Source organism: Taudactylus pleione, unplaced genomic scaffold (genome assembly GCF_031769625.1).
Source record: "Taudactylus pleione unplaced genomic scaffold, aTauple2 ptg000583l, whole genome shotgun sequence".
NCBI lineage: Eukaryota > Metazoa > Chordata > Amphibia > Anura > Myobatrachidae > Taudactylus > Taudactylus pleione.
Genome location: NW_028284985.1, coordinates 2,289,464 through 2,301,587, shown reverse-complemented (window position 1 = coordinate 2,301,587; position 12,124 = coordinate 2,289,464). Strand labels below are relative to the sequence as shown.

Here is a 12,124-nt window from a genome sequence, read left to right as displayed (position 1 = left end):
GGAACGCCTGCCGTTTGTGGGCGGCCCTACTGACATCACACGTGATGTCAGTAGCGAACTTCCTGCTCTATTAGAGCAGGAAGTTCACTGGGGCTTGCGGTGGACGAGACCTTACCACAAGGGTCTCGTCGCAAGCCCGATGGTCGCGATAATCATGACCATCGCCAGGCCGCCCGTACAAGCTATGGGTGGTCACCCGCAGCTATGCGAGCGGCCTGGAGGCGGATTTAAAAATAATTCAAAATCTGCCCTGATTCAGAGCGAGCGCTCGCAAATAGTGAGCGCCTCTGAATCAGGACCTTGGTCCTCAAGGCACCCCAACAGCTGAGGTTTTAAAGATAGCCATGGTTGAGCACAGGTGGCTAAATCAATTTGACAGAGGCACTAGTTAAGTCACCTGTGGTCAAGCAGGGATATCCATAAAACCTGGACTGTTAGGTTCCCTTGAGTTTGGGAACCTCTGGGCTAAGGAAAAGCGGGACATTGTGTTTTTTATTGCTGTTATACAATTTGTGATTCTTATTGTAAAGAAGGTAAATTCTATTTCTAAGGAGCCACTTTCCCCTTCGGCGACTGAAGAGACCGATATTGTGCGATACTTTATACAAAGACTTCTGTAGCGCTAGATACTTATGTAATTATATATAAAAGAATATCACAGCTACAGATGTGATTATTGGGGATTATATACAACTCTCATTGGCGCTCTGTATTGCTGACTATTTACATTTAATTAGCCTTCCGTTCCGTTTCTAAGGGGGAAAAATAGTTAAAAGGGCAGGCGTCTCATCACATTCTCGGCGAAACTAAAACGCGGCAAAGTGTGTGTATTTGTTTCTCCAGAGCAGATAAATCTCTGTTCCAGGAGCTGTTATTTCACAGAATGTTTTTCCACTTCACTCTGCTGTAGTTTATAATTTGACGATCAAGCGCTGGACGAAGACGACGAGCTTTAGAGAAGAGGGATCGCTCTTGTGGAAAGTGGGGGATTTTACCGTCCTCCTTTTTAACCCGTCCAGTGATATGAAGCGGAATTAGCTGACTCAGGCCTCAGTCTGTAATCGCTGACATAGATGAAAATCTGATATGGTGCGTACACACGGTACTATATCTATGAACGATATGAAAGATAATGATAACGTTCAATGATAAATCGTTCATACTGTTCATTTTTATGCAGCGAATGACCAACGATGCGCGTCCCCGCATGGATGGTAACGATATCTATGGTCGTCCGTACATGCAGCCAACTTGGACAATTTCATCACGATTTGCATGTTCAGAGATGTGGCAGGATGACTTCACTCAAAGATGTGTGTACACCCACTGTCTATCATAGAAATCCATCAGTGTGTACACCCAATATCTATCATATATATCTATCAGTGTGTACACCCAATGTCTATCATATATATCTATCAGTGTGTACACCCAATGTCTATCATATATATCTATCAGTGTGTACACCCAATGTCTATCATAGAGATCTATCAGTGTGTACACCCAATGTCTATCATGGATATCTATCAGTGTGTACACCCAATGTCTATCATATATATCTATCAGTGTGTACACCCAATATCTATCATATATATCTATCAGTGTGTACACCCAATATCTATCATATATATCTATCAGTGTGTACACCCAATGTCTATCATAGAATCTATCAGTGTGTACACCCAATGTCTATCATACATATCTATCAGTGTGTACACCCAATGTCTATCATGTGTACACCCAATGTCTATCATAGATATCGATCAGTGTGTACACCCAATGTCTATCATAGATATCTATCAGTGTGTACACCCAATGTCTATCATATATATCTATCAGTGTGTACACCCAATATCTATCATAGATATCTATCAGTGTGTACACCCAATGTCTATCATATATATCTATCAGTGTGTACACCCAATGTCTATCATATATATCTATCAGTGTGTACACCCAATATCTATCATAGATATCTATCAGTGTGTACACCCAATGTCTATCATATATATCTATCTATCAGTGTGTACACCCAATGTCTATCATATATACCTATCAGTGTGTACACCCAATATCGTTTGTCCTGCACTACAGAAAAGTTCAAGGGAAATTGTTCAGCGATATCGTTGGTTGTGCAGATCGTACCGTGTGTATGCAGCTATAGTGCTTCCGCCCGTCCGGAAGAGTGGGCAAGTCTCTCATAGCCGACCTGGTTGCCCCCACCCTAGTTTTGCTGTTTAGACTCTCAACGTTTCCACCCATTACTAGAATATGTGATGAAATCATTAAACCTCCCACTATATTCATGATCTCTCTTCAGTGTCCTTACTGAGAAAAGGGACTGTGGCCCTGATTCAAAGCCGGACGCTCTGACAGAGCGCTCGCTCTGAATCAGGGCCATCCTTCTGAATTTTAGAGCGGCCTCCTGGCCGCTCGCATAGCTGTGGGTGACCACTCACAGCTATAGCGAGCGGCCAAAAAGATGGTCGCGATGGTCAAGACCATCGCGACAGTCGGGCTTGCGACGAGACCCTTGTGGTAGGGTCTCGTTGCCGCAAGCCCTGGAGTGCTTTCGGCTCCATCAGAGCCGAAGGCACTCCCACTGACATCACTTGTGATGTCAGTGGGGCCGGCCCCAGACGGTAGGCGTTCCCATAGGAACGCCTCTGTCTGGGCAGCCACCGCCCCGGCACGCCCACCAAAGGGCGTGCTGTCACTCACCATCGACAGCACGCCCCCTTTGTAGCAAGACCCATATCCGGGTTTTGCGCATGTGCACAATGGAGCCGCCTCCGTCGTGCACATGGGCACTGGGCTAACATCGACCCGTTTGCGAGCGCGCTGAGTAGCCCCGGGATAGCGCTTACGGAGCTATTTAATTGACCGCGCTGTTAAGTCAGACTACAGGATTTCTGCTCGCACCCTCCTGAGGTGCGAGCGTAAATCCGACTCAAGTGCCGATGCTATCTTCCAGCTTAGCGTGGCGTTAAAAGCCTCGCGGCTGGCATTTTAGTCGGAGAATGACAGCATGACCAAACACCCAGTTTTAGGCGCAGTAACCCGGCATTCTCTGACTTAAGTGGTTTTAGTCTGACTTAACAGCGTGGTCAATTGAATAGTTCCGGGAACTCCTTCCCGGCGCTATTCAGATCGCACTGAATCGAATCGCCCCCATTGATGCCTCTCAACATTTTGGATCCTGAAGTCAGGACCTCTGTGTGCTTCCAAAAAAGGGGGCGTAGCCTCATTACCGCTAGGTCATGCCTGCATTTATTGGGGTGTGACTGCATGTCCCGCCCCCGTTTTCACGTCACGCTGGAGCGAACCCAGCACTCCAGCAGCTGTTGGGGTCCCCCCAGTCTCCTTCCTGCTTTGAGGTGTGTTTGGGGCTGGGCTGTATTCCAGGTTTTGTTAACTCCAATGGATTATGATTCCTGAGAGAGGACTAAATCACAGACGTCATTGGTGCTTTCAAGTACGCCTAATATTTACCAAGATTTGGGATATTAACTACTACACTATAAGCGCCGTCCTGTTTTGTTTTTAATTTGTAGATCTATTGCTGGCCAGGATCTAACAGGAGGGACTGCTATTCTTCATTACTGATTGTATATTATATTTGCCATATCATCCCTTTAATTCAGGTCACATATGAATTACACAGGTTCTGGGGCTCCATGTCTCCTGGTGTTATTCAGCCACAGAACCTGTGTAATTCACATGTGTCTCCGATTAATGGGATAGAGATTGCGTCGTACGTCACAGATGTGAGAATTGCGCGTACTGTAGGGTGAATGAGCGGTTAAGGAAATTTCTCTATATAAGGGAAACAGTAGCGTTCCCGCTAGGAACCCTTCCGGAGGGCAAAAAGCACCCTGCCCTCCAGGAGGAGGGCAAAAAGCGCCCTGCCCTAACAGCCTGCGGGAGCCGTTCTCACCCGCGGGACGCAGTGTCCCGCGGGTGGACAAACATGCGGTGGCCCGGAATCTATTCTCCCTTTCTGCAGCGCTTGGGGGCTGCCCGGCATGTCCGTAAGCGCCGGGCACGCCCCCAAGTATGACGAAAAGGGGACGCGTCTTATAGACACGCCCCCTTTTCATAACCACGCACCCTTTTCGGGCTCGCGCACAAGATTGCCCTCTCTAGCTCCGGCGCCCTGCCTGCCGCCAGAGCTAGAGGGAACACTAAAAAAGATAAAACCTATTTTGAGACTGAGCCATCATTATTCCTATGTAGACTTTTAAAATACATTTTTGGTTTAAAGATTGAAGGAATAGTTAGAGCTTTACAACCACAAAACGAGAGAGGAGCTTACGAGGGACTTACCGCACAGTGTCAGAAAGTGAACAGACTAGTCCAGTAAATGAATAATGACTTACACCAATAAAACATAGGGCCTGATTCAGACCTGCTCGCGAGCTCATAGCGCTCGTAAGCGGGTCGATGGTGGGCCAGTGCGCACGAGCGGCGTTTGCAAGCCCCGTAGCGAGTGAGAAATCACTCGCTTCGGGGCTCGCAACAAAACGGGGTGGCTGTCGATGTTGATCAACAGCTCGCCCCGTTTTGTATGCGGGGAGGGGGGTAGCTGAACAAACGGAGGCGTTCCCGAAGGAATGACTGCCGTTTGTGGGCGGCCCTACTGACATCATTCGTGATGTCAGTAGTGGACTTCCTGCTCTATTAGAGCAGGAAGTTCATTCAGGCTTGCGAGACCTTACCACAGGGTCTCCTCGCAAGCCCGATGGTCGCAATAATCGCGACCATCTCTTGCCCGCCCGCGCACTAGCTGTGGGTGGGCACCCACAGCTTTGCGAGCGGACAGGAAAAAAATATAAAAAATCCTCCCCGCCCTGATTCAGAGCGAGCGCTCGCAAATAGCGAGTGGCGCTGTATCAGGCCCATAGTCTGTAGATCTAATCTAAGGTTGTATGCATTAAATGTAAGATTACGGTATTAAACCTAAACACTGTATTTTCATTCACTGGCTGATTCATCCTAGAACCTGTGTATTATATTAAAATGTTTTATTCTGATGAATCTTCCACATTTGATGTAATCTGACTTGTATCCCTGTTTTTCTTTACAGAATCCCCACCTGACAAGTCAGGGAGGAGGCGGAGCATGCCTGGGAGTTCGACAGATAAGAGCCCCAGTATGGAGCACAGCGCCACCACGCCATTTCGTGTGACGGTATGATCGCCTCCTTTTCCTCTCTCTCTCTATAATTTGTATGTAAAGTAATGCTGCAAATTCTAGCTATAACTCTTTTATATAGCACATAGATGCCAATTACATCATTTACTAATTTAGCGGTAAGATTTTTTTTTCTTTTTATTTGCCAGATATTTGAAGTTTCATGTATAATAGTAATAATAATAATAATAATAGTTATTTATATAGCAATTTCTCCCAATAGGACTCTAGTGTTCCCTCTAGCTCCGGCGGGAGGCAGGGCGCCGGAGCTAGAGAGGGCATGTCCGTGCGCGCCCGAGAAGGGGGCGTGGTCATCGAAAAGGGGACGTGTCTATAAGACGCGTCCCCTTTTCGTCACTCTTGGGGGCGTGCCCGGCACTTACGGACACGCCGGGTAGCCCCCAAGCCCTGCAGACAGGGAGAATAGATGCCGGGCGCATGCGCCCGGCGTCTATTCTCCGGCGGTGACCGGGTCACCGCACATTTCTTCACCCGCGGGACACTGCGACCCGCGGGTGAAGATGGTTCCCGCAGGCTGTTAGGGCAGGGCGCTTTTTGCCCTCCAGAAAGAGGGCAGGGCGCCGCGCCCCGCTAAAACAGCCTAGCGGGAACGCTAGGACTCAAAGTGCTGTACATTGGCATTTAAAACACAAAAAAAAAAAAAATAGCTGAACAGCATAGAGAAATATTAGTGAAGGGACATTAGTGAAACGCGTGAGGTAACAGGTGAGTCTCGAGTCTGTGGGGTCTATTTACTAAGCAGTGTTAGAAGAAGGGAAAAGTGAAGAGTGAAAAGTGATAAGATACCAGCCAATCGGCTCCTAACTGCCATCTCACAGGCTGTATTTGAAAAATGACAGTTAGGAGCTGATTGGCTGGCACCTTGTCACTTTTCACTCTATGTGTGAAGGATTCTAGAGGCCTCCTGAACTGTGCGGGGAAGTGAGTACAGAGCTAAAAGCTCCACCGCAAGATGGATTCGCTGAGGTTCTAGGTACTGCTAATAGTCCCTCATCTACAGATCTATATATGTTTGTATGTTAGGCATCACTTTGCCTGTGTGTGATTCAGCACTAAAGACCCTTTCATTGTACTTTGTTTAAACGGGATCCCGGTGGCCAGAATCCCGACGTCGGCATCCCGACAGAGTTAGGATACCGACACCTGTTAAGTATCCTAACCCTCCCCCTAGTGCCTTTTCCTAACCCACTACTTACAATCTGGATGCTGGCACCGGGAATTAAGCACCAGGAATGCAGGTATTGGAGTATATGATATAGACTATGTATATATAACTTCTAAAGTCACTCTCTCATGGGATATAGGGAGGGGCAGTATAACACAGGGCTAATCAATATCTGTCCCTCCAGCTGCTGTGGAACTACATATCCCAGCCTGCCCTGCCTCAGATTTAGCATGCCCTGATAGCAAAACTGTATCAGGGCATGCTGGGATGTGTAGTTCCAAAGCAGCTGGAGGGCTGCATGGCTCCTGTATAATAAAAACGCAAAACTTCAGAGCTGCCTCAGCCCCACAGCATGGATATAGACCCCCACATAAAGCACACAATAAGCGACAGGTGTGTAGGACCCTTACATGTTATGTGCTAGTTGGTTAGACTGCTAAATCACTGATACCAATGTGTAATTATTGCATGTATCTATCAGAGCTTTGTATATAGGTATATATAATATATATAAGAGGATTTATGGACATGATTGTGAGTTGTCAGCATTTGTGGCCGCTGTTCCATACGTTCTACTATTGTCAACAGGTAGATCTTTCCGTCCGCTGGAGCGATCTCTGGCAGATGCTTTAAGTCAGATGTGCTACCTGCGCAAGCGTCCATGTCTTTCTTTAATGTATGCGCATTATGCAGAGATCCGCGAGAAACGTCCCCTTTCCCATTGGCGGATGGCGCCGAATCTGACCGTATTTGTGGGGAAAATATTAGAATTCCCTCTTTGAAGAGATTTCCGCACTGGGATCAGTTTCCTACTTACTCTACTGGGATCTGAGGATTGGGCTTTGTGCTGGGTCATATAACATAATATATATCTCATAAGAGTTTGTGTGTCTGTGCTTGTGTACCTCCTCCTAGTGCTTGCCTACCTCCTCTTAGTGCTTGCCTACCCCCTCCTACTGCTTGTGTACCTCCTCCTAGTGCTTGCCTACCTCCTCCTAGTGCTTGCCTACCTCCTCTTAGTGCTTGCCTACCTCCTCTTAGTGCTTGCCTACCTCCTCCTACTGCTTGCCTACCTCCTCCTAGTGCTTGCCTACCTCCTCCTAGTGCTTGCCTACCTCCTCCTAGTGCTTGCCTACCTCCTCCTAGTGCTTGCCTACCTCCTCCTAGTGCTTGCCTACCTCCTCCTAGTGCTTGCCTACCTCCTCCTAGTGCTTGCCTACCTCCTCCTACTGCTTGCCTACCTCATCTTACTGCTTGTGTACCTCCTCCTAGTGCTTGCCTACCTCCTCCTACTGCTTGCCTACCTCCTCCTCCTGCTTGCCTACCTCCTCCTAGTTCTTGCCTACCTCATCTTACTGCTTGTGTACCTCCTCCTAGTGCTTGCCTACCTCCTCCTACTGCTTGCCTACCTCCTCCTCTTGCTTGCCTACCTCCTCCTCCTGCTTGCCTACCTCATCTTACTGCTTGTGTACCTCCTCTTAGTGCTTGCTTGCGTACGTCGTCCTGGTGTCAGTACCTTCATCAAGTCAATTTTGATAACTCATCCTGGTGTGTGTATTTCTGCCTAATGTCGGCACCATTAGGTGTATGTGTACACATCTTTACCTCCTCCTGGTGCCTGTGCCTCCAATCTTGCTGCCTCCTCCTGGTACCTGTATCTCTAATGTTGGTGCCTTCTCCATCACCTGTATCTCTAATGTTGGTGCCTTCTCCATCACCTGTACCTCTAATGTTGGTGCCTTCTCCATCACCTGTACCTCTAATGTTGGTGCCTTCTCCATCACCTGTGTTGAAACACTTTTCTGATCAATTAACTAGTTCAACACAGGTGACGGCAATCTTAAATGAAGAGGGATGTCCAGGGGCAGAGCATCGTATAGCTGATGGAATGGGTCATGTTGGGAGGTATGCTGTAGGTTACGTTATCTCTATTATCCAGCAAGGCAGCACAATGTGACTAGTGATCAATAGACCTTTTGGCCTGTACATTTCTGAGCATTGATTTTATACATGGCAATAAATCGTCTGTCTGTGCGGTCTAATCCCTGTCTCCAGAGGAGCCGTCCTCGCTACGTCCGTGTAATAGTGATTCAGTCGTCGGTCTATGGTTCTCTGTGTTATGTACTGTAAACGGGCTGCACATTTCTCCAATAGGAAACGGTAAATACTCGTATTGCCGCAATGCCTGTTCCATCTCAGGAAGGCGACACTCGGCTAAAAACATTGTTTAGTCCTAGAATACATCATTTTTGTAGGTGACACTGTGCGCCTCTCAGATGACCCAGTTTAGGCGAGGCAGCCCCCTGTCCGTTAGAGGGGCTATCCTACTGTATTAACAGTAGCAAACTTTTTTTTTTTTTTTAAATGATTTGGGGTGGTAACGATACCCTCCCCCTCATATGACTAACATGGCGTGCATAGACATGGTTAGTTACAGCACAATTATCTACAGGCCTGACGCCCACAGTTAAGGCTCATGTTCCGCCCACTGCGCCTACAGCATTCCAGTGATATTAGTTTAGGGGAGAGTTGTTGGGCTACATTATCACCGCATTACACGTCACACACGCAGCGTGTGTGCCTCATCGTCAGCCTGCAGCCATATTGTCACCGGGCGCAAAAAGTGTCCTGACCTCTACAGTTTAAACATGGGGAGGTTGTGATTATATGACCTTTGGTGGACGGGGAGTGGACGCCATTTTCTCAGCGGAACGTTCTGTGTGGCCCAACATCTGCAGAAGTTGTTGTGCCGTGACCCCAATCGTTATACTTTGTTCCAGATGCCGCCCACATTGAAGGTTGCCGTATTGGCATTGTCACTGTATTCCTCGTTTCCGCTGTAATAATGGCGGGTATCGCTCTCTGCTTACCCAATCAGTGTCATTTCACTCACTGTAAGTACCCTGCTGCTCTGCCGTGTTTGTGGCGGATGGACTATGGTGTCCCGGAAAGTGACCTGTCACACGCTGAGACGCATGGGATACGGCGTTCTGTACAGCTCAGATAAACGTATTCACTTAATTCGTGTTTGTTTCCTATTTTTCATTATTGAGTTAGTACGGAGACGTCTGCTCCTGTTAGCTGTAATATGTTATTATGTAGAGTAGCCTGTTATCTGTGGGGCGGAGGGACAGGACCTATGGGCCTGATTCAGACTCGGTCGCAAGCGCTGAGCGCTCGCAACCGGGTCGATGGTGGTCCAGAGCGCATGTGCACGACGGAGCTGGCTCCGTCGTGCGCATTCGCGAGACCCGGATAACAACGGGCAATCCGTCGCTCTGGGTCTCGCACCAAAGGGGGCGTGCTGTCGATGTTGAGTGACAGCACGCCCCCTTTGGTGGGCGGGCCGGGGGCGTGGCTGCCCAGCTGGAGGGCTTCCCATGAAAATGCCTACCGTCTGGGGGCGGCCCCACTGAAATCACGAGTGATGTCAGTGGGAGAGATTTCGGCTCTGTTAGAGCCAGAAGCTCTCTGGGGCTTGCGGCCACGAGACCCTACCACAAGGGTCTCGTCGCAAGCCCGATGGTCGCGATGGTCTTGACCATCGCGACCATCATCATGGCCGCTTGCTATAGCTGTGGGTAGCCACCCACAGCAATGCGAGCGGCCGGGGGGCCGCTCCATTTAAAAATAAAAAAAATCAGGGCCTCTGCCAACATTTAACCATTTTGTTGGTGGGATCAGAGTCAGATTTACAGCTCAGGAGTCATCACCAATTCTCCATTTTTAGGGTTGGAAGGGAGGGGGGGGGGGGGGTTCGGCAGTTTTCTTCTTCTGGTTTTCTCCTGAAAATGTTTTGTTTCAGACAATCATTGATTTTTTTATTATCACTATCCTCTGCGGCACCTTATAAAGTACAGAGACAGTATGAACAAGACAGGAAAAAAGTCACTTACACTACAGAACATGGACAAGGTTTATAACCATTGCTGCATCAGCGGTCGCTTATAATACCCATATGAGCATCATGGTGGCAGAACCCAAGGGGCTGTGCTCAGTGGGGAAGAGATGCTAACTTAGGTAAGGGAAGGAAAAGCACATGAGGGAAGAAGACCCTGATATCTATGCCTCCCCTGGCTCCTTCCTGGCTACTGTACCTGCACCATGGCATCTTCATGGGTTCATTGGCGGTGGTCTCCCACTCTCTGTCTGCCTCAGAAGTGACCCTGCTCAGTCCCTGACTCCCTCCCCTCTCCAGGCTGCTGCTAAGCAACAGGGAACATTGCTATCTGTGATTTGCTCTCACTGGGCCTGGGCGATCATGCAAACAGTTCAACTGCGATAGTGTATGCTAATACATTGCGATTGCTCTCCCGTCGCAGCACTGCCCACTTTACTTAGCACACATCCGTAATGTTTAGCAAGACTTCAAAACCATCGGTACAATCAAGTACCATCGCAGCCTCACACACACTTACACAAACGCTGACATTACTCGGAAATTGGCAACAACCACGCACGTTATGAGACCTTTGACTGCGTACAGCATTGCAGTGGCTAATTTATGCACACCCCTGCAATGGCGTGGGATGCCTGTGTTTTGCAGACCCCCCCCCATCACCTCCCACAAATGGCACTTCTTGTCAATCACTCTGCGATGGGTCTGCGCAATCCCCATTGCAACGGCCGGTTCGCGCAAGTGCAGTGCGGAACAATCAGCAGATTGCGTGCATAATCACAGTTACGTACGGTATAGTGAATCAGGCCCACTATTTTTTGCTGTTTCAGCACCTTGGCCAGCTCCTATACAGCAGTTTGGTGCAAGACCTTTTACTGTGACTTTGCTTCACTAAAATCGGCGCTGCTCATCTCCCTTTTGTCACAGATGAATGATTCATACACTTAAACCTCCCTCGACCAATGCTGTATAGAATAGTGAAAACCCTATTAAAATCTGTCCAGTGGTTCAAGAGATTTACCCGAATGAACAAGCAGACCCCCTGAACCGGGGACTTTATTATATACAGTATATATAGATATATATATATTTTTTTTTATTATTTTTCTTTATTTAATAAGCGACCCCTCAGCTGTTGTAGAGCTACACATCCCAGCATGCCCTGCCACAGTATTGCTTTTTGGCCATGCTTAAACTGTTGCAAGGTATGCTGGAATTTGTAGTTCAACTGCTGGAGGGCCACTTATTGCCCACCCCTGAGAGAGATCTATATGATGGGTCTATGTAAATTTACTATGTATTATATATTCTGTTTTTTTGCACAAGTAGACTGGTTTGGTGTTTTCATGTCCCCCCCTTTTTTTTTTTTTTTTGCATGTCTAATACTTATTGTATGTTAAGGTATTTTGTTGCTTCTGTATGCATTAGCCTGGTCCTCGGGTCTTCTCCTTCGTGTCATCATTCCCTGTTGTTGTTTATTGAACCCTCTTGTTTAACTTTTTTATTCTGAAAATCAATAAAAATGTATGTTTGGGGGGGAAAACAAAATAGTAATCAAGCGTGCAGGCAAAGCCAATCCGTGCCGTATTCAAGGGCACGACAATGAATGGCATATATAATTAAGGGTGAATGCCTAATACAGAATAACCCTTTAACATCTACCTTGGATTTTGTTCTTTGCCATCCCAGCGGTGTTCCTGCTTAAATCGTGTTTTTGTTTCCGTCTGGCAATAAAACAGCATTTTAAGGCTGATTAGAAATGGTTTCCCTGAATGCTAAGAACCCTTAATGGTTCAGAAGCCTTTTCCATTCCTAATTATATGTAACGTCTTCTCGCCTTCCAGCGT

General features: G+C 47.6%; 1 protein-coding gene across 5 annotated transcripts in view; it reads left to right on the top strand.

Annotated features, from left to right (window-relative positions):
* DAB2IP (DAB2 interacting protein) overlaps nucleotides 1–12,124 on the top strand; it is a 575,200-nt gene that overhangs the window by 176,699 nt on the left and 386,377 nt on the right. For all 5 annotated transcript variants that reach the window (XM_088453575.1, XM_088453574.1, XM_088453572.1 and 2 more), the window contains one exon: nucleotides 5,087–5,190. In XM_088453575.1, coding sequence (XP_088309701.1) covers nucleotides 5,122–5,190 — 69 coding nt within the window. In that variant the 5' untranslated portion in view covers nucleotides 5,087–5,121. The remainder of the gene's footprint in view (nucleotides 1–5,086; nucleotides 5,191–12,124) is intronic.